The sequence below is a fragment of the Saccopteryx leptura genome, chromosome 9 (genome assembly GCF_036850995.1).
Source record: "Saccopteryx leptura isolate mSacLep1 chromosome 9, mSacLep1_pri_phased_curated, whole genome shotgun sequence".
Lineage (NCBI taxonomy): Eukaryota > Metazoa > Chordata > Mammalia > Chiroptera > Emballonuridae > Saccopteryx > Saccopteryx leptura.
The window spans coordinates 42089870-42112883 of NC_089511.1; the positions used below are offsets into that span (position 1 = coordinate 42089870).

Here is a 23014-nt window from a genome sequence, read left to right on the forward strand (position 1 = left end):
GTCAGGCGCCATTAATATTTTGATAGGAATTGTATTGAATCCATAGATTGCTTTGGGTAGTAAGAACATTTTAATGAGCATGGTAGATGTTTTCATTTATTTGTATTTTCTTCTATTTCTTTCTTCACTATCTTATAATTTTCCAGGTACAGGTAGGTCTTTTACCTCCTTGTGAAGGCAGACAGTTCAGGACTTTGGTTTGTTTGATTAGTGCTTCTGTTTCATTAGTAGTACCCCTATGGTGCAGATGTTGTTATGTTTGATGTTGTCCCACAAGTCCCTTAAACTATCCTTATTTTTTTTTTTATTCTTTCTGCTCTGATTGGGTGTTTTCTGCTATCTTAGCTTCCAAATCACTAATTTGATCCTCTGTTTCATGTAACCTGCCAGTGTATTCTTTACTTCAGATATTATAGTCTTCATTTCTGACTGGTTCTTTGATATGTTTTCTGTTCCTTTTTATGTATACTATCTCTTTGTTTAAGTTATCACTGAAATCACCCATTCTTCTAAGTTCCTTGAGCATCCTTATAACCATTGTTTTGAATCTTGTACATTAGTTGCCCAATTTCATTTAGTTCTTTTTCTGAGGAGTTCTGTTCTTTTATTTGAGGCCATGTTTCTTTGTCTCCCATTTTGGCTTCCTCTCAGTGTTTTTTCTGTGGTAAATCTGCTATGCTTCTCAGTCTTGGTATGAAGCCTTATGTAGTAGGTGTCTTGTGGGGCTCAATGGTACTATCCCCCTAGTCACCTGAGGTGGGGGCTTCAGAAATGTACAGTTGTTGAATTTTTTTTTTTTTTTGTATTTTTCTGAAGCTGGAAACGGGGAGAGACAGTCAGACAGACTCCCCACGCCCACCAGGGGCGACGCTCTGCCCACCAGGGGGCGATGCTCTGCCCCTCCAGGGCGTCGCTGTGCCGCGACCAGAGCCACTCTAGCGCCTGGGGCAGAGGCCAAGGAGCCATCCCCAGCGCCCGGGCCATCTTTGCTCCAATGGAGCCTTGGCTGTGGGAGGGAAAGAGAGAGACAGAGAGGAGGGTGGGGGGGTGGAGAAGCAAATGGGTGCTTCTCCTATGTGCCCTGGCCGGGAATCAAACCCGGGTCCCCCACACGCCAGGCCGACGCTCTACCCAACTGGCCAGGGCCTACAGTTGTTGAATTTTATTGCTGTTGGCCCATTCGTGGGTGGGGTTGATTCTCAGGCTAGCTGACTGTGAGGATCAACCCTGATGTCTGTGGGCAGTGTGGGAGAGGTACTCAGCCCAGGGACCTTGACAACTGTTTCTTCAGCTCTCTTCCTAAAGCCACACAATCCAGTCTGTTCTTGCATGACTCCAGTTTGCTTTAAGCGAACCTCCTGTCAGAGTCTAGAGTGAGTGGCTGCAAATGAGGTGTTGTAAGCTTATCCTTTAATACGGTGCCTGGGTTTCTAGCAGACTCGTCTTTCCCTGGTGCAGAGCATCCCTGATGATTTTCATAACCAGATGTCGTGTGGGCTACTGTCCCAGCTCTGGTGCTCTGGGCTGGAGAGCCCAGCTGGGATTGAGTCCCCATGCTTCTCATGGGGGTCCTTTGCAGTTGAGATGTCTCTCTGGACTTTCAACTGCCTCAGGTGGGGGCAGGGCCATCCCTTTTCTCATCTCTGTGCTTACTACCAGTCTTGTTGTGGCTTCTGTAAGTCCTTGATTATAAGACTTCTGTTCAGCTAGTTTTCTGCTGGTTATTCAGTTTGTTTGTACCATAGTTTACTTGTGATTCCAGTTTGGACTTGGGAGGAGGTGAGTATAACTTTCATCTACTTCTCTGCCATCTTGGAGTCAGGTAGTTCTCATACAATTTTTTCTTTTTTACTCTCAATTCTCTCTTCTTCCATCTGAGTCATTTCTGGATCTCTATCTTTAATATCACAATTCTTTCCTCCATCTGGCCTGCTCTATTTCCTAAGCTCACTAATTTATTCTTCCTCTCATTTATTGAATTCTTCATCTCCAGAATTTCTATTTGGTTCTTTTTTATAGTTTCAACTCTTTATGTAAGTACTCTTTTTGTTCATTGATTTTATTTGAGTTCATTGAAATGCTTTTCTGAATTTTCTCGTATCTCATTGAGTTTTTTCTGAACAGAAATCTTGAATTCTCTGTCATTTAAATCACAGCATCTCATGTCTTTTAAGTTTATTTTCTGGAGATTTTTCATTTTTTAAAAATTTATTTTATTTTTTTATTTATTGAATTTATTTGGGGTGATTGACATTGGTTAACAGAATTATGTATGTTTCAGGTATACAGTTCTATAATACATCATCTGCATATTGTACTGTGTATTCACCACTCCAAGTCAAGTCTCCTTCCATCACCATATGTCTTTCCTTTACCCTCTTTTACCTCCCCCCACCCCCTTTCCCTGTGATAATCACTATACTGTTGTATGTGTCTGATTCTGGATATTTTTTATTTTCTTTCTTACCATGTTACCTTGGTTATTTATTGTTTTTAATGGATTATTTTTCTGCCTGGTTATTTGTGAGAATGAAATCTTCTTTGGGCTTTCAGTCAAGATGGTGGTGTAGGTAAATCAAGACTGTTAGCCTGACCAGGCGGTGGCGCAGTGGATAGAGCATCGGACTGGGATGCGGATGACCCAGGTTTGAGAACCCGACATTGCCAGCTTGAGCACGGGCTCATCTGGCTTGAGCAAAAAAGCTCACCAGCTTGGACCCAAGGTCACTGGCTCAAGCAAGGGGTTGCTCAGTCTTCTGTAGCTCCACAGTCAAAGGCATATATGAGAAAGCAATCAATGAACAACTAAGGTGTCGTAGTGGAAAACTGATGATTGATGCTTCTCATCTCTCTCTGTTCCTGTCTGTCTGTCCCTATCTATCCCTCTCTCTGACTCTCTCTCTGTCCCTGTAAAAAAAAAAAAAAAGACTGTTAGGAGTGGTGGAGACTCAGAATGGTCTGGTCCCACACCCACGTGTGGTGATTCAGAATCAGGAGGGCTCTCTCAGCTGTGGAGGTTCCCCCGAGGAGCATGATGTTCCAGCCCAGGACCAGGCCCCACAGCCCAGGGTTCCAGTGCCAGTACAAAAAGTCCCCATAACTTCAGGCTGTAAAAACCAGCAGGGAGTATGGCTGCATGAAACAGTGCTGCTGGAGTCCCAAGTATTTCTCTTAAAGGGCCTGCACAGACTTACTCATTACTCAGACTTACTTGCTCTAAGCTCCAGCACTGTGGCAGCAGCTTGAAAGGAAGCAGAGACATACAAGGAAGAAATAAATTGTCTGGCACAGGGCAAGAAGTGGAGGTGCAGTTTCTCCCAAACAGAAGTACTGGCAGAGGCCATTGTTCCTTTTCTGAGACCTCTTCTAACAGAAGTCACAAGTGGGTGCCATATTTGAGTCTCTGTCAACCTGACTATCACTCTTTGTCCCACCCTGGTGGTTCCTTGAGACCCTGCTCCACCCGACTTGTGAGCCCACACAAGCTGTTTCCAGTGGCTATTTCATAGGAATGGCCAGTGTTGGCTTATGTTTCAGACTTTCCTAACATCTCTCAAACAAGCAGCATCCAGCTTCAGCATGTTTCGTGCCTCTTGCTAAGTCACGCCAGGCCTGACACTAGTGGCACTTGGCCTTGATTCACAGCTTGGCCTCTCCTGGGCATCTCCAAATCCAGCACAAGTAGCAGTCATTTGCAGATTGCTTTGCAGCTCATGCTGGTGGCCTTGGGAAGAATGCAGGTGGCAGCTGACCTTGGTCTGTACCTCCCAGGAAGCCCCAGAGCCCGCACACCCAGTGGACAGCTTCAGACAATGTGAAAGCACCACCCAATCACCTCTACATGTGACACACTCAAGGGAAGACTGAGTCCTGCTCCATGGGGTTGACCCCTGCACAACTGACCCTCCATGGTAGTCACAACCAGTCCTTGCAGCCAGTTGGCCTGGGGGGTCAATCCCTCCCATTGACATGCCAAGAGCAATCTGCTCAACTACAACAGGAATGTGTATGCAGCCCACATTGGGCATACCAGTAGTGCCCAGTTTAGGTGAATGGGGAGACACAGCACTGGACCCGATAGGACACCTACTATATAAAACCACTCTACCAAGCCCAGGATGTGTAGCAGCTCTACATATTGCATAGAGACAAATACAAGGAGGCTGCCAAAATGAGGAGACAAAGAAATGTGTCCCAAAGAAAGGAACAGACAAAACTACAGAAAAGAACTAAAAACAAAAAAAAAAAGACAAGCAATCTAGTAGATGCAGAGTACAAAACACTAGACATAAGGATGCTCAACCAACGTAGATGGGTAGAGGAACTTAGAACTTCAACAAAGAAGAAAAATTAAAATGGAACTAGAAAACAAAAAGAACCAGTCAGAAATAAAGAACACATTAACTGAAAAGAAGAATGCATTATAGGGAATCAGCAATAGAGTAGAGGAAGCAAAAGATCAAATTAGAGACTTGGAAGATAGGAGACAGAAAACACCCTATCAGATCAGCAAAAAGAAAAAAGAACTCAAAACTATGAGGGTAGTATAAAGAGCCTCTGGGACAACTTCAGGAATACCAACATTCACATCATGAGGGTGTCAGAAGGAGGAGAGCGAGCAAGGAATTGAAAACCTATGTAAAAAAATCATGATGAGCCTGACCTGTGGTGGCGCAGTGGATAAAGCGTCAACCTGGAAACGCTGAGGTTCCCGGTTCAAAACCCTGGGCTTGCCTGGCCAAGGCACATATGGGAGTTGATGCTTCCTGCTCCTCCCCCCTTCTCTCTCTCTCTCTCTCCCCTCTCTATAATGAATAAATAAAATCTAAAAAAAAAAAAAAAAAGTTAAAAAAAATCATGATGAAAAACTTCCCTACCCTTATGAAGGAAAAATAGACCTACAAATCCAGGAAGTGCAGAGTCCCAAACAAGATGAACCCAAAGAGGCCTACACCAAGACATCATAATTTTTTTTTAATTTTAATCTTTTTTGAATTAGAAAATTTCTTTTTTTTTTTTTTTTGTATTTTTCTGAAGTTGGAAACAGGGAGGCAATCAGACAGACTCCCGCATGCGCCCGACTGGGATCCACCCGGCATGCCCACCAGGGGGTGATGCTCCACCCATCTGGGGTGTTGCTCTGTTGCAACCAGAGCCATTCTAGCGCCTGAGGCAGAGGCCACAGAGCCATCCTCAGCACCCGGGCCAACTTTGTTCCAATGGAGCCTTGACTGCGGGAGGGGAAGAGAGAGACAGAGAGGAAGGAGAGGGGGAGGGGTGGAGAAGCAGATGGGTGCCTCTCCTGTGTGCCCTGGCCGGGAATCGAACCCAGGACTCCTGCACACCAGGCCGACGCTCTACCACTGAGCCAACCGGCCAGGGATGAATTAGAAATTTAATGGAGTGACATTGATCAATAAAAATACATAGGTTTTCTCATACACTGTTGGTGGGAATGTAAAGTAGTACAACCATTATGGAAGAAAGTATGGTGGTTCCTCAAAAAACTGAAAATAGAATTACCTTATGACCCAGCAATCCCTCTACTGGGTATATACCCCCAAAACTCAGAAACATTGATACGTAAAGACACATGCAGCCCCATGTTCATTGCAGCATTGTTCACAGTGGCCAGGACATGGAAACAACCAAAAAGCCCGTCAATAGATGACTGGATAAAGATGTGGCACATATACACTATGGAATACTACTCAGCCATAAGAAATGATGACATCGGATCATTTACAGCAAAATGGTGGGATCTTGATAACATTATACGAAGTGAAATAAGTAAATCAGAAAAAAACAGGAACTGCATTATTCCATACGTAGGTGGGACATAAAAGTGAAACTAAGAGACATTGATAAGAGTGTGGTGATTACGGGAGGAGGGGGGAGAGGGAGAGGGAAAGGGGGAGGGGGAGGGGCACAAAGAAAACTAGATAGAAGGTGACAGAGGACAATCTGACTTTGGGTGATGGGTATGCAACATAAGTGAACGACAAGATAACCTGGAGTTGTTATCTTTGAATATATATATCCTGATTTATTGATGTCGCCCCATTAAAAATAAAATTATTAAAAAAAAATACATAGGTTTTACCCTGGCTGGTTTACTCAGTGGATAGAGCTTCCGCCAGGTTTGATCCCTGGTCAGGGCACACGTGAGAAGAGACCATCTGCTTCACTTCCTCACCCTCTTCCCTCATCTGTCTCTCTTCCCATCTCACAGCCAGTGACTCAATTTGGTTGGAACATCGGCCCTGGGCACTGAGGATAGCTCAGTTGATTCAAGCATCAGCCCCAGACAGGGATTGTGGGGTAGATCCTGGTCAAGGCGCATAAGGGAGTCTGTCTCTCCATCTTCCCTCCTCTCAGTTAAAAAAATATATATATATTATGAAAAAAATAAAAAAGGAACTTGGATTCATGAAGCTACCACAGCAGCCCTGGCCTGGCAACCTCTACTCTTCTTTTATGCAAGAAAATAAATAGCCTTCAAAAAAAAAATTTTTTTTTAAAGTATTTCACTTAACTATTTAAGAGGTTAATAAGGAGAAGCCTTTCTTTTGTTTTCCAGTAGGTGGTGCTGAAGAACAAGTTTTTATACCCGAACTACTAGGATTTTTGGGACCTGTAGGGTGGTGTTAGGAAACCTTCATATTCCCCCAAGAACGTGCGCATCCCCTCACAACCCTGTCACCTAGGTCTCAGGGCACCATCCCTGTGGTGAGATGTGGCTGGCTGTGGATCTCCTGGCCCGTATGTTCCTGGCACTGCTGCTGCAGACTCACTCTGTCTGAGGTGACCCAGCTGTTTCTACGAGGCTCCCTTGCGATGTGGGGAGGTAGGCAGGGGGAAGCAGTCTGAATGTCTGCGGCACTGATTTTTCTAGTGAGTTTAGCCACAAAAGTACAGACCACTATGTCTTTTCACAATCTGCTGAGTAAGAGTCTTACTCCCAGGGAGGCCATAAAAGGATGGGTAGGTTCCCATGTCTGCAGTTTCCTTTGTCCAGTGATGGCAGCTTGTGGAACGCTGCCACCCTTTGCACCACTTCTCTGCCCTTGTCCCTAGGCCCAGCTTCAATGTGTGCCAGCCACTCAGGGCTGATTGTTCTTCCTCCAATTTTCCCAGTGGGGGTTGCACCCCAGCCTTTCACTGCGATCACATCCGCTGAGGCTGCAGCCAGGGCTGGACTGTGCCTGCAGCTCCTGTCTGTCCTCCTTCTTCCTGTCTCCCCTGTTCACTCCCACATACCTATCTGGAGGTGTCTCCATGCATGGATCCCTCAGACATGCTCGTGTTCATCAGGGAACCTTTTGTTGAATTATAGCTGTCCGACTTATAACTTCAAGGGGAGAGACCTGGAGGTCCTCTCACACCTCCATGCTGTTGACATTACTCCCTAGAAAGCCTTTAGACACACTGTCACCCCCCACTCCTCGGAGTCCTTGCACAGACAACAAACCAAACCCACATGTGCCAATGTCTCCACCTCAAATCTTTTGTTGTTTTTTTTTAGATTTTATTTATTCATTTTGGAGAGAGAGAGAGAAGGGGGAGGAACAAGAAGCATCAACTCCCATATGTGCCTTGACCAAGCAAGCCCAAGGTTTCAAACCAGCGACCTCAGTGTTCTAGGTCGAGGCTTTATCCACTGCGCCACCACAGGTCAGGCTCCAGCCCAAAACTTGAAGCTTCAAATAACCACCACTTATTCATGATTCTGCCATCTGGGCTGGGCTGGGCCGGGCTCAGCTGGGTGGTTCTGTTATCTTGCTTTGGTCACTCGTGTGGCTGCAGTTAGTTGGAGGCCTGATTGTACTGGGAAACCTTCATTTCATGTCTGATACGTCAGCTGAGGTGGCTAGAACTCCTGAGAGTTGGCCAAACATCTCTCTCCGTGTGGCCTCTCCAAGAGGGCAGGTGGATCTCTTTATATGGCAGCTCCAAAAAGGTGTATTCTAAGAGAACAAGCCCCTGCTTGCATCATGCATACAGACATCCTATTGGTCAAAGTCAGTCACATAGCTAAGCCCAGAATTAGTGGGGAGGAGAACTACACAAGAGCATGAACACTGGGAGGTGGGGTTATCAGGGCTTGCCAGTGTAAGTCTCCTACATCAGCTGCCCTATTCCAACACACAAGTGCCTTCTGAGGACTCACACAGTGGCAGCTGACCCATGAAGAATTCCCAAGAATATATCCTATTTTATTGATTCTAAGAACTTAATTGGAATTCATCTTACAGTCAATCATGCGGCATAGTTTCGTTTCTACATTTTTTCCCCTTGTGGTACATAAAGTGATATTTCCTGTCACCAGCATCTTGGATTCTGTTGACATAGAAGACATATATCCCGACATGTATGAACACACACACCACTAACATGACAAAATGTCTCTAAGAAATTTTGCATTATTAAAAATAGAATTATTAAATCATTAATTTTTAAAATTTATTCAGTGAGAGAGGAAGGGGGAGAGAGAGAGACCAAACATTGAGTTGTTCCTGTATGTGCCCTGACCGGGGAATTGAACTGGCAACCTTTGCACTTCTAGATGATTCTCTAGTCAACTGAGCTACCAGGCTAGGGCTCAAGTTATTTTCAGTGGGAAAAGCAGGGTGGCTTAGGGACACAAGAGCATCAAATGAGCAATAGCAAAATTATTTTCCTGCTAGAATTTCAATAATAACAGTATATTTAAACTAATTAATCTAAGAATTGCATTAAAAGGTAAACACAAGGAATCAGGCACTGAGCATATTGAGCAAAAAGGCCTTTTATTTCTTGTCCCGCCTAATTGGATCTCTTTACTGTCTGTTGCCTATCCTTGGCTGTCAAACCTCAAAGGTAGCTTTTCTCCATGCTGGTGGTGCTAGTCATAGATTTCTGCTAGACTTGTCTAAGGAAACCGAAGGTATAACCAGTATCAGAATGATATTGCAAACTGGGTTTTCTAATGAGGCTGTGGCATTGTATCCAACTTGCATCATGTAGCATCTTTCTTCTAATACCTACCAGGTCTATGTTTACTATACAGGACTGGCATTTACAGGCATATGTTCTGGAGATCTCATAGGTCCTTTGGGATGATTAGAAATAGATGCTCCCTCCCTGAGCCATCTGTCAGAAAAGTGTTGTGCTGACATTAGAACATAGCACGTTACTGTCATCTTCGGGTAAATTGTGGTAAAAATGCAAATCTGCAATGTCTAGGAGGTGAAGGGTATCAACTGGAATTTTGCAGTAATATTATGTATATGGGACAGCCACAAATTATTAGACAGTAGGTTAGCAAAATGGCCAACCTGGCTCAGAACTAGGAAGCTCTGAGCCTTCCAAGATAGTAACTTCAGAAAGGCAATGTAACTTCTCGCCTCCATTTTCTTATCTGTAAATGAAGATAGTCATACTACCTACTTCATCGGTATAAGTAATGATGAGGTGTGTAGTACATATAAAGCCCTTAGAGTGGTGCCTGGCACAGGGTGAGTGCCATGAGTGTTGCCATACCATTTAAAAATTTAAAAATCTTTTTTCCCATTGATTTGAGAGGGAGAGAAAGAGAGAGAGAGAGAGAGAGAGAGAGAGAGAGAGAGAGAGAGAAGCATCAACTTATCATCTCGTTGTTCTACTTAGTGTGCACTCATTGATTGCTTTTCATAAGTGCCCCAACAAAAGATGGAACTCGAATCTGCAACCTCGGCATGCCAGGACACTATCCTATCCACTAAGGAACCCGGCCAGGGCTAAAATAATTTAATTGCCATAGCATTAAAAATATTTTTAATCAATGATTTTAGTGAGAAAGGAAGGGAGAGAGATAGACAGACAGACAGACATCAGTCTATTCCTATATGTGCCCTGCCCAGGGATCAAACCTCTGCACTTTGGAAGGATGCTATAACCAACCAGGCTATCCAGCCAGGGTGCCATACCATTTTAAAATTTATTCAAGAAATATCAATAGTTACAAATGGCAGGCACAGTTCTAATATGTCCACAAATATTAACCCATTTAATCCTCATAGCAACCCTCCTGTGACAGGTAACTACATGTGTAGAGGGATAACTACAACATGTCACAAAATAGGATGTGTGAGACACTTGCAGACTCCACATAACCCTCTCTGGGACATGAAACCGGAATTCCTACACCACAGGGGGATTTCTATCACCTCCCCAAGAAGGCATGAAGACTTGGAAATAGAAAGAGCAGTTCAAGATTCCCAGGCCCTCAGCCCTGGCCAATGAGCATCGGTCCAGCATATAGACATCCCGCATTCAATTACCAGTCAGGGCATACAGGAGAAGCAACCATCTGCTTCTCTCCCACTTCTATCCCTCTTCCCCTCCTGCAGCCAGTGGCTCAACTGGTGGAGGAGGATGGCCCTGGGTGTTGATGATAGCTTAGTTGGGCTGAGTGAGTCAGCCTCAGGCACTAAAAATAGCTCAGCACTTGAGTATCAGCCCCAGGTGGGGGTTGCCAGGTGGATCCTGGTCAGGGTGCATGTGGGTATCTGCCTCACTATCTCCCCTCCTCTTACCTTAAAAAAAAGGTTCCCAGGCCCTCCTCAGGCTTGTAGGTGGGAGATGAATGCTGTGTGTGTGATTATGTATGAGAGAGAGTAGGAGGCAGGGGAAACTAGCCAGAGCCAAGCCTCCTGAATTCACCCGTGGACCCAGCATATAGAGGTCAGCACCAAGAAAAGCTCTAGGGTGGGCACAAGGAGCCTCTCCTAAGATTCTGCACCATGCCACCCCCCAAAACTGGCCTCACCCAGACTTAAAGATATCTGAGCAGGGATGCACACAGCATCCAGAGCTATGATTACTCACTGATTCCCCCATAGAGATACAGGATGACCTGGTGGGAAAGAGGACTTTATTGGGATGTTAGTGGGCAATACATGGGAGGGTGAGTTCCAGGGACCGAGCTGGTGGTCACCTCAAAGAACAATAAATTAATTTATAAAATAAGTTAAGGTGAGGAGGTCCAAAGCAGGGAGGCAGCTGGGAATACCTGAGGATTTCTTAGGGACAGGATCTGGAATTGGAAAGGGGCAATAAGAATTCCCAGCCCCCCTCACAGGGGCATGAAGTTAACTTTGTCAAGACCCCTTTCCCAGTCTGGGAGTGGGGATCTGGGGTTCCAGGAAGAGGAAAGGTCTGGGTTCAGCCAAAGTGGTGAGGGGGCTGGTTCAGGGTCGTTCCTCCAGGAAGCGGTAAGTGGGGTTCTCATAGCCATGATGCTGCAGTTCACGCAGCTGCTGCTCCTCCAGAGTCAGCATGGGGTCCACCTGCAACAGGGGCGGAGGCAGAGTGGGGCCCAGGGACCTGGGGGGTCTTGAAGCCCCTCCACGCCCGGCTCTGGAGCTCCTCCCCAGCCCGCGTCTCTCTGCCTCTCACCTCCACCACTCCATGGCTGATGGTCCCGTAGGGCTTCTTCCTGCGCAAGAGCAGCATGGCGAGGACAATCAGGGAGCCCCCACCAGCTCCCATGATCAACAAGCCGGATATGGCCTCCCGGGACACTCCTGTCCCAGCTGGTGCCTACAGGGTTGGTAGACGGGGGCAGAGGTCATCTTTGGGGCTCATCAGAGCCCACTATGGCTTTGGAAGTCACAGCAATACTGACCTCTCTCCCCAGATACCCAAAATATTCCTCCTCTTACCAGCTCATCCCTCTGAATCTCTGATGAGTGGGAAGGAAGACGCCTTGGAACAGACACATTCACCTGGAGGAGCAAGAGGTGTCAGGGCCCTGGCATCTGGGTCCCCGCCTCCTCCTCCCCCAGTGCCGAAGAGGGCATCTCCCAGCCCTCTTCTTCTCTAGAGTCCTGAAGTCCAGGTCCCCAGTTACCTCTTCCTTTAGCCAAAACCCCAAACCCCTAGTACCCTCCTTCTTTAGACCGTCAAGCCCAGGCCCCATCCCGCGGCCTCCCTCAGGAGCCCACAGGGCTAACTCACCTTCCACTCATACTGTTCCAAGGGGGACAGCTTCTCTTTCCCAGGGGGTGCCGCATCTTGTTCTGTGGACCCTACCCCCCAAGTCCTAGCTCATTTCTGAGAGTCCAGAGTGGTGCTGCCCCTATCTGAGAAGCGAGTCAGGGGCACTGGACTCTACCCAAGGAGGTCTGGGCTTCCCAACATAGGAGCCCTTTTCCATTTTGGCTCAGAGACTCAATGGGATTTTGTGGCTGGGGTCTACTCTATGAGATACTGACCTTTTGGAAGGGCCATGGGGGTGTCTGCTGACAGCCCTAAAAGACAGGGAGAACAGTGAAGAGAGGAGGGCTTCACTGAAGAAAGGGTGGAGAAATACCCTCCCAGGGTTTGGGGCAGGAGGATCAAGGATCCTACAGAGGCCTCCACAACCTGAAATATTCCTCCCCATCCTGTCCCACTCACTCTGACAGTTGTGACACCCTGACTCTGGCAGATCTGTTTGGGTTAACTCACCATCCTTGGAATCCAGAGGCCGCAGCCCACCCTTGTCCTCACTGCTGCTCCCGGGGGCAGGTACTTCCAGCTCATTGGAACTCAGGTGTTCAGAGCGGAGGAGTTCCTCTGAGGAGAACGCAGAAAGGTGGTTGAAGACGTTAGCGAAGGGGCTCCATAAACAAACAAACAAAAAACTGGATGAATGGATTGCACCTTAATAATAAAGTCATTGGGGGTAGCTATAAGTATGATCTGGGAAAGAGCAGGGCTGGTTGGAGGAACGCTTGTCAGGGAGGATAGAGATTGAAGCTGCAAGAAAATTGTATCTGTAAATAGCAGGAGAATCAGGGTTAGGTGTGGGATATGCAAAAGAAGGCACAGTGGATTTGGGGGATGTGGTGAGTCATGCTTTCCGGTATTTGTGCTCTTGTGTAGGCTCCTTCCCTTGGATCTGGACTGAGTTTGTGACTTGCTTTAACCAACACAATGTGGGCCTATGTCTTTCTTTTTTTTTAATTTATTTTTTTTCGGAAGGGGATCCACCAAGCAAGCCCACTAGGGGGCAATGCGCTGCCCATCTAGGGTGTGGCTCCATTGCAACCAGAGCCATTCTAGCACCTGAGGCAGAGGTCAGGGAGCCGTCCTCAGCGCCCAGGCCAACTTTGCTCCAATGGAGCCTTGGCTGCGGGAGGGGAAGAGAGAGACAGAGAGGAAGGAGAGGGGGAGAGGTGAAGAAGCAGGTGGGCACTTCTCCTGTGTGCCCTGGCCAGGAATTGAACCTGGGACATCCACATGCTAGGCCAGTGCTCTACAACTGAGCCAACCGGCCCCTGTGGGCCTATGTCTTAAAAAGACTTGGTAGTTTCCACTTTCATGTTTAGGGATCCTAAACCACTATTTTTGAAGTCCAGGCACCCTGCTGGAGAGATGACATGGAGCGGATCCATGGAGAAGAGAGGCCTTGAGCTACATGGAGAGGTAGAGAGGCCCAGTTGTGCCAAAGTCCCAACCCCAGCAGATTCGCTAGCTGAATGTAGGTGCTTGACTATGCTTGACTATGGCAAGACCAGCAGAAGAAGCACCCAGCAAAACCCAGACCAGAAGGCAGAATCATGAGCAAAGATGGTTGATTTAAGCCAGTAAGTTCTGGTATTTGTTACACAGGAATATATAACTAAAGTTGGACAGGGGGTCATATATACTCACGGATCTGGGGCCGCAGCTCCTGAGCCAGGCGGGGGTTCTGGTCAAGCAGCCCCAGGCTCTGATTCATCCTTTCCTCAATTACTTGAAGGTGGGTCTGCACCTGTGGAGGACTGAGTATGAAGGATGAACTGGGCAATATAGGCTAGAGATGGGGAAACTGAGGCAGGGTTAAAGAGGGTGAAGAAGGAAGGGCAATAGGGTTCAAGGAAAAGTGACACATAACAATTGAAAGGATACAGGACACAAGAGCCAGAAATGGGGCCACAGGAAGAAGGAAATTGGAGGAGGAGAAGCAGAATACAAAGAAAAGGAAAAGATGTACAAAAGACAGAAAATGAGAGGGGAAGTAAGGCAGAAGGGAATGGAGTAGTCACTAGGAAAAAGGGCACAGAGGAGACATGGTGAGTACAGGGTACAAGAAATATGGTATAGTAAATAGGTGATGGAAGGAAGTGGGTAGGAGAAATATGAGGCCGGATCTGAGGAATAGAAAGTGCGGTTTAAGGGGGTTCCAGAAAAGAAAGTAGGACTGGAGTGTCATGTTATGATGTGGTTAAGGGGAAAGACTTGCAGCTCAAGAGCACAGAATGAAGTACTCCCAGGCAGGAAGAGAACATCCAAGAAACAGGAATTAATTAGGCTTTGAAGGCACAGAATATGGGTTCCAGGGAAAACAAGTGGAGTTAAGGAGAAAGAAGAACTGAAGGACAGGAGCAGGATTCAAGGCACAGGAGGGGGTTCTGGAAAAGGAAGTAGAAATCCAAGGGACAAGAGGGGAGTCAGAAACACAGGAGGGCGGGCAGTGTGGCAGGGTCAAGAAGTGGGGATCCAAGGGACTGGGAAGGGTCCCAAGGTACAAAAGAGGGGTTCCAGGGCTAGGAGAGAGGTCCCAGAGACAGAGAGGGTGTGAGGGACAAGAAAAGAGTCCGCAGTATGGGGTCCGAGAGACTGGAGTCTGAGGGATTGCAGGGTATTTGACAGCTGGAAGAATCTGAGCACCTGGAAGCTCATCTGCTGGGCCTTCTCAGGGTCCACGGCAGTCACGTGCTGGTAGTGTCGCAGTGTGTGCCTTTGCTCCTTCTGCTCTGCACGCAGATAGCGCCGCAGGGCCAGCAGGACGTGCTCTGGCTGTGGAAGGGATGGAGGTTGCCTGGGCCTGCTCCAGCCCTTTTTGTTCCCTGCCCTCTGCCCCCACAGGGCACACACCTGAGGTGGATCTCCCTGCAGTGCTGCCAGGAAACCTTCTAGGGCCGCCCGGCGCTGGTCATTGATAAGGGCGATGACTCGGGTGGCATGGGTCTCCACCAGGCGCTGTCGCTCACCAGACACCTGTTCCTCCAGGGTCTGTAGAATGGACTGGAAATGCTATCAACGGGGTGAGCATAAGATCAGGAGAGGTGAAGATGGTGAAAGCCTGGGTCTGCGGTGTTCTGGAAGGGCAGGGCTATCGGGCCAAGCAGGGTGGATATGGTGGGTCTAGGTCTGGGTGGAGTAAACCCGGGGGTGGGGCTGGGCCACAGGATACTGATTGGAAGGGGTGGGGATAGTGGTGGGACTAGGCCTAGTGGGAGCCAAGCTGGCAGTGTAAACTATACTGGATAGGAATAATCAGAGTTGGCCCATGTTCAGGTGAAATGGAGCAAGTGTTGTAGTAAAGGTAGAGCTCTAGGTCTGGGCAGGGCAAATGGAGACCAACTGGGCCTGAGACTAAGATGGGGGAAGCAAGACTCAGGGATGGGGCTAACCTGAGTGGAACTACTACAGGGGGTAGAGCTGACCAAGGTGAGGTGGGAGAGATGGGATGGAGAAACAGGGGGCTGGGCCTGAGGAAGGAGCGAGTAAAAGTGAGCTTAGAGAGGCAGGACCAAAGGTAGGGGGCGTGGCCTAACAAGGAAAGGAATGCATCAAAGAGAGGCTGACAGGGCCTGGCTGTATCTGCAAGGAGCCTAGCTTGGGAGAGGACACCAGAGCTAGTCCTCAAAGGTAAGAATCAAGTTAAGACAGGGCAACATGGCCAATCTGAAGAGGAGAATAATGTCAGGTCTGACATAGGCCAAGAGGGGCAGAGCTAAATGTAGGGCTGGGGTCAAGAGAGGCTGATATAAGTAGGAAGGAGTGGAACTGCACGAGGCTGGGACAAGGCCTGAGCCAGGCTGAGGTTGGGTGTGTCGCAGGTAGTGGACAGGCATGAGTAAGCAGAGTCTGCTGGAGGTTGTCCTACCTCATTCAGGGCCTGTCTGTCAGCTTTAGGCAGATTCTTGGACTGGTTGTCTGCCATGGCCCATTCACGCATCACCTGGGATTGGGGGTGGAACTTCAGGATTCTAAAAACCACCCTGTTCCACCCAGTGGGTTCCCCAATCTTTCTTCAAAACCTCAGATGCCCCAGATCCCTTAAGTCCCATTGGTTCTTCGATTCCCAAGAGAGAAGACTCAGAAGAAATCTGAGGTGGAAGAGCCAGAGTTTCCCTAGAATCTGGAGCCATCTCAATGGGATTCTATGGGTTAGGGATCCCTGGTCATTTTATGGGTGGCATTGGGGGTTTGGGGTTGATAGGGCCTCAGAGAGCCTTTGGTATTCCCAACTTGTACCTGGGAATTTCCTGATATTTAATGAGCTCTATGTAGTGGGGGATCCTGGAACCCCCAGTATCATCACCTCATTAATCTGGCGCATCCTTCGCTCCTCCAGGTCCATCTTGGCCCTCAGGAAACCCTCGTGCTCACTGATTTCTCCAGGCATGCCAAAGTACACATCCACACCATCTGTGGGCCTCAAGGTGGGAGTCACTGCAACACCAGGGATCAGGGGGTCAGTCTGAAGCCCATCTCCAGGTCACCTTTTCTACCTGGACAACTATATTTCCTAGAGTGTACTGGAAACCAGGATGTGTCCACTTTAGCCATAGCTGCTGCCTAGCATCACGGGAAATGTAGTTCTAGACTGGGCCTGTTCTTGCAAACTTTACAAATCCATTATACCACACTCCAACCCAAAATAATCCTTAGGATCTATCAAATGGCTCCTCCATTTCCAGGTACCCCCAAACCACCCTTTCCATCCTTCACAGGCCAGGCTTTCTACCTCTACTTTATCCAAAGCTGCTCTCGTCCCTTCTGTTTCTCCCAGTCAGACCTCCCCCTCATAGGTCGCCCTCCCAAAGATATTCCTACACCAAGGCTCCCCAAATCATCCTCCTCCAGGGCAGAGGAGACTAGGGATTCAGAGATGGCCTCACCGTTGCTGACCCCTGCAGGTGGATGGGAGGTTTCAGGTGGGACTCTTTCCTTCTCTTCTTCCTCTTCAGCCTGTAGGGGCTCCACAAAGTAATCGTCTACCGGCTGCAGGAAGGATTCCTCCTCTTTCTCATCCTCATCCCCCTCAACTCTGCCCCCCAGGGGCCAGGACCGGGTGGAGGGGTCACTGAGGGAGCAGAAGACCCAAGGCAATAAGAACCTGGGCCCAGGCCCCCAGGCTCCCACTTCCTGCCTCAGAAGCCTTGGGATGAACATGGAAGATTCCTTCCCACTCACCCAGCTTCTGTCCCAGATGGGTCAGGAGTCCCCGGAGGGGGGCAGCACACATATTCCACACCTCGGAACCGATCCATGCCACAGGGCAAGAGCATGCCCGAGCCATGTAGGATGAGGCCCTGGGAGCTGCAGGCCTATAAGAAGAGTGGGTCCAGATGCCAGGATTTGGGGGTAGGAGAGGGTAAAGCAGGGGCCTGAATGCCTGAGTCTTGGAGGCTGGTGGGGCTGGGAGCCTGGATCCCTGGTTCAGTCTCAGTGGGAAGAGGGGGATGAGGCCTAGACTTTTGGAATCCAGAGGAGGGGGGTATTTGGGGATTGAACTCCTGGGATCTGAGGGGTGAGGACAGATGGGCCAGGGTCCTGACCTCCTGTGCTTCCTGATGCCTCCAGGTTGAACTCTCACACTGGTCCATGCGCTCCTGGTGCAAGAACCGGCAGCCTTCCGGCACCAGCAGGGCCTCACTCACGAATTCACCCGCTGGGGAATGGGGGCACCAGAGTGAGACCCTCCACAGCCACTAGCCTCACCCTCCTCAGAATCCAAATATATATATATATATTTTTAAATTTTTATTTGTTGATTTTAAAGGGTTTTTTTTGTGTTTTTTTTTTTTTTTTAATTTTTTACAGAGACAGAGAGAAGGATAGATAGGGACAGACAGACAGGAACAGAGAGAGATGAGAAGCATCAATCATTAGTTTTTTGTTGCAACACCTTAGTTGTTCATTGATTGCTTTCTCTTATGTGCCTTGACCGTGGCAGACTGAGTAACCCCTTGCTCAAGCCAGCGACCTTGGGTCCAAGCTGGTGAGCTTTACTCAAACCAGATGAGCCCACACTCAAACTGGCGACCTCGGGGTCTCGAACCTGGGTCTTACACATCCCAGTCTGACGCTTTATCCACTGTGCCACCACCTGGTCAGGCCAAATATATATTTTTTATCCTCAGAGGCTTCTCTGCCCTACTCAGGACCCAAGCATCCAGCTCCCTAATGTGAGCCTTGAGACCTGGGCTCAGAATCTCGCCCCTCAGAGACCCCACCTCCATTTCCCTCCCCCAGCCTGTGACTCACGCAGGCAGTGGAAAGGCACGACCTGGTGGTGAGGATGGGCACAGTGGCCATCACGGGCAGCCCCGCACCAGCGCTCCATGGGGATGGCCTGTGTCGCCTGTTCCACACGTGCAATCTGCAGCTCCGGGTACATCTGGGGACATCCGGTGGGCCGATCAACCCACTGCCCTGCCCTTACCAGCCATGCATCTCTGCTGGCCATGTCCCTTTTCAAGGCTACAGTGTTCATAAGACGTTCTTCTCCTTAGTCCCTGCTTCTCCATAGAACCGGTCTTAGATATCTTAAGTCCTGTTTGCCCCCTAGCCACACCCGATAGTAACGCTTCCTTAAAAGCCCCACCATCCTTAAGCCCCTCTCCTTTTCCTGGCCAGTTTCTCTACAAATGCCCTTCCATATATCTGTAAACAGAGGCGGATTTAAAGGTGGGCACACTGGGTGCGCCTCTGGGCCCCAACTTCTGAAGGGCCCCGACTTCTGAAGGACCCCGCAAAACCCCAACTTGACACTTTTTGCTAATGACACCAAGTTTGGTTTCATATGTGCAATTTCAACATTAATAGTAAATATTTTTTTTTATTTATTTAAAAATATGGTTAACATTTTTTTTGTTGTTTGTTTGTTTTGGAGACAGAGAGAGACACAGACAGACAGAAAGGGAGAGAGATGAGAAGCATCAATTCTTCGTTGTGGCACCTTAGTTGTTCATTGATTGCTTTCTCATATGTGCCTTGACCAGGGGGCTACAGCAGACCGAGTGACCCCTTGCTCAAGCCAGCGACCCCGCGCTCAAGCTGGTGAGCCTTGCTTAAATCAGAGGATCCTGCGCTCAAACTGGCGACCTTGGGGTTTCAAACTTGGGTCCTCCGCATCCCAGTCCAATGCTCTAACCACTGCGACACCGCCTGGTCAGGCTTAACATGTATTTGTAATTTTAGTTTCCCTGTCTCTCTCTTTTTTTTTAAGGGGTCCAATATTTTCTTCTGTGTCTGGGGCCTCAACCGATCTTAATCTGCCTCTGCCCATTAAATCAACTTTTCTAAGTCCATCTCTTTTCTGATCACTTTGGCCTCCTTCCTCAATCAGGTTCATCTCTCTGTAGGTTCCACCAACCTTTAAGCCTTGCCTTCTTGCCTGTTTGGCCTCTCAGTAAGTGTCCCTTCTTTTTGTGTAGCCCTTCCTTTTCATAGCCACGCCTCCTAGCTTTCCACTCTTTTCACTGGGCTCCACCCTCCCCTTTGGCCACGCCCACTTATACTCCAACTCTTTAAGGCAGGGGTCCCCAAACTTTTTACACAGGGGGCCAGTTCACTGTCCCTCAGACCGTTGGAGGGCCGGACTATAAAAAAAAACTATGAACAAATCCCTATACACACTGCACATATCTTATTTTAAAGTGAAAAAACAAAACGGGAACAAATACAATATTTAAAATAAAGAACAAGTAAATTTAAATCAACAAACTAACCAGTATTTCAATGGGAACTATGCTCCTCTCACTGACCACCAATGAAAGAGGTGCCCCTTCCGGAAGTGCGGTGGTGCCGGATAAATGGCCTCAGGGGGCCGCATGCGGCCCGCGGGCCATAGGTTGGGGACCCCTGCTTTAAGGGGTCCACCAATTCACTGGGCAGGTACCTTCCTTAGCCGGTCTTTGCACAGTTCTCCTCTTTCCTGAACCAGTTTCTCTCTTTTTTCTGTTTCTTCTTCTTCTTCTTCTTCTTCTCTTCTTCTTCTTTTTTTTTTTTTGTTTTGTTCTGTTCTGTTTTGTTTTGTGACCTAGTTTCTCAAAAACAGTTGCTGCCTTTTCCTAACTTCGCCTCTGGCCAGACCCCTAGCTGACTAATCTTCTTAGATCCCTGGTCTCTTGGCCTTTTGAACTCCTAGCTTTCCTTGCGCGACTCTGCCGCATCTTTGACCCTCCTTCACGCCCCTCTCAGTAGGTCCCGCGCTCACCTGTCTGCAGTACTCGAGCACGCGTTGCGGGTCCCGGAGACACCTTCGCGAGCGCTGTGCGTCTGGTTCCCATCGGCCAGTGCGCAGGTCCCGATGAAGGCTTAGGTGCCCACATAGCCCAGCCACTTGAGCCGACCCCGGGGCCTAGGTGTGTGGGCGAAGGGGTCAGTAAGGGTCCAGGAACATTGACGTGCTGGTCCCTCGGTCCTTTGCTCCCTAGGACCCAGATGCTTAGACCCCAGAACCAATCCCCTTCACCAACCACCTGCCACTGTAGAGGTACGGTTCCCCGGGATACAGTTCCTACTGGGCGGGGCGTCCCAGCTCTCCTGTTGCTATGGCGACTCGGGTCTCCCAGGAATAACGGGACTCGAGACAAGCTCCACCCCACCCCACCCCCCGGCGCAGCCGCACTAGAGCGGAAAGGGGTTAAACCTGAATCGCGGGGGAGGAGGTCAGAACCCAGGCGTTCTAGCCTCTCTTCTATCCATCCCTAGCTTAGGCTCCCATTCTTGGGTGCAAAGATGACAGAGAAGGCCTGGACACTAAGCCCTTGAGGGTTGAAGAACTACCTCCTGGGTGGGGAGGGGGGCGGTGGCTGGAGGCCTAGACTCCTGGGTCCTAGCAGGCTGTGGGGCCCTCATATTGGTCCAGACAGGATCCAAAGGGACCCCGGTTCTTGGATCTAAGTGTCTTACTGCTTGGTGGATCCTACGTTCAGGAGGGAAGGGGTTAGGGCTAAGTCACTCAGGTCGAGAGGGTCTGAAAGGGCCGGATTTCTGGGACTAGGAGCTCTGGAAAAGCCAGTTTCTATGCTGGGGGCAGGAGGTGGCTGGGACGACACCTGATGGGAGCTGAGGCCTGGACTCCTGGGTTCGTGAAAGCCTAGAGCCGTTAGGGGCTCCTGGGGGCCAGCGACCTGGCTGGAAAGACTGCACTTTCCGCCCTGGACATGTCTGCGTCGGAGTCCAGAGGCCGGTCCCGCCCCTTCCCCCATCCCACAGGACCCGGCCCGGCCTCACCTCGGCCGCGCCGGGGCTCCCACCGGCCAGGCTCCCGACGGCGAGCTGCGCGCGCAGAAGCAGCAGCAATAGAGGCAGCAACAGCGGCAGCGGTGGCGGGCCGCGGCGGCCCAGACCGCGAGTGGAGGGGCTGATGTGCCCCATGTCTGGGCTCTCGCGCCCTCACGTCCCCTGCACTCCCGCCCTGCCCGGCCCGGCCCAGCCCCAGAGGTGACAGGAGCTCCCAGCGCCACCGCCGCCTCCTCCTGCTCCTCCTGCCACCGCCCCCTGGCTGCGCCGGCGCCGCCAGCTCCGCCCCACGCCGGCCCCGCCTTTCTGGCCAGGACAATAGCTTGGCAGCTCTGCGCAGACTGGAGCAGCTCCGGAACCCTATGTGGGAGCCTGCGTCAAGCCCCCACCCCCTAAAGATGTCAGGTGTCCCACCCCAGGCAAAGGCCTACCCTGGAGTCTGAGTCATGGGCTCCGCGGTTGTGAATATTGTGTCCTCCCTTGGACCCAAACACTCAAATATTGGCTTCTCTTCCAGGGATTGTCAGCATTGGAGACACTCCTACTCCCCAAACCCAACAAATTCTTCTCTTGAGTTGCCAGAAATACAGGCCTCCAAAATTTCCCAATCAAGAACACAGCAGTTGCAACCCAGTCCTCTTCTCCCTCAAATCCAGGTGTCTGGGCCCTGGCACCTCTCCTCTTAGGACCAGATACCAAGCCCCCAGCCCTTTCCCCCTAAGATCCAAGAATCTCAGGCCTTCTGCTCTGCTGTCCAAGGGTCTCAGGTGTCTGGAACTTTAACTCCTAGTTCAAGGATCCATGACACAAAGTCCCCAGGTCCCGATGAAGGCTGGACCCCCATCTTTGCTCTAAGGGCCAGGGAATTCTTTTTCCCCACTCCCACCCAGCCTCTCCCTCTCAGCCTCCCCTTCAGGGCTTACTGCTTTGTCTCCTCAAATGACAGTGCAGAATCCCGTCTTTCCCAAGCTCACTGGGGTAGCCCTGTCATGGGTGTGCATCTGCGCGTGTATGTTTGTATAGATGTATATAAGAAGAGCACGGAGTATTAAACGAGTAGCAAGGGGCTTAGAGGTGGTGCCTGGATTTGCTTCTACAGACACTTCATAACCTCGGGTATAGGAAGGGCCTTGGGGCAGGCTTGATGGACCCCTTTCTTGACTGAGGGTAATAATGCCAAGAGAATCCTAAAGACAAATTTTAATTTTTAAAACTAAACATAGATCACCTCATCCAAGATTCTACCCCCACCACCTCCAGTGACAGATCTCACCCTATCCTCACTGACTTGGCCCAATTCTTCCAGGGCCTTTAAGGAAGGTGGACGGAATCAAGATGGTGGCTATCTTGGGTTCCCAAGTAACTGTCATCTTGGCTTCACTTCCATTGGCCAAACAAAGTGTGTTTCAGGGAGAGCCAGGACGGGGCCTAGCCTGGCCTCCATCTTAATCTGTTCTATGTTACCTTTCTTCTCAATGTAAGTGATCATCCTGAAATATCTTCTTTCAGTGTCTGGAAACAACTTCCATATCTGCTTCTAATTCCCATCACCTCCGTCTCTATTCCTCAGTCAAGAGACCATTTGGCATCTTGAATCTCTTTTATACAGGGGAATAGGTGGACATGGTGGCCATCTTGCTCCCACTTGGGGCATTCCCCTTGGCTGAACAAACTGTTCATCAATGACCCAGGCAACAGTAATAATCTATCCTTCCCCTCAATATTTAGTTTTGGAGAAGTAAAGTTGCTAACTTGTTCCGAT

The 23014-nt window shown here is 49.3% G+C and overlaps 1 protein-coding gene across 1 annotated transcript; it reads right to left on the reverse strand.

The window, feature by feature from the left end:
* Nucleotides 1-10877: 10877 nt before the first annotated feature.
* On the reverse strand, nt 10878-21499 carry APLP1 (amyloid beta precursor like protein 1). Its single transcript, XM_066349043.1, has 17 exons — nt 21244-21499; nt 20222-20365; nt 18268-18400; nt 17559-17671; nt 17194-17327; nt 16899-17083; nt 16319-16449; nt 15881-15955; nt 14866-15024; nt 14659-14787; nt 13660-13759; nt 12472-12579; nt 12237-12272; nt 11980-12050; nt 11685-11747; nt 11419-11562; nt 10878-11309 (listed from the first exon to the last, which is right to left on the reverse strand). Exons 1-17 carry the CDS (start codon nt 21385-21387, stop codon nt 11211-11213), a joined length of 1968 nt encoding a protein of 655 aa, XP_066205140.1. The 5' UTR covers nt 21388-21499; the 3' UTR covers nt 10878-11210.
* Nucleotides 21500-23014: the final 1515 nt, after the last annotated feature.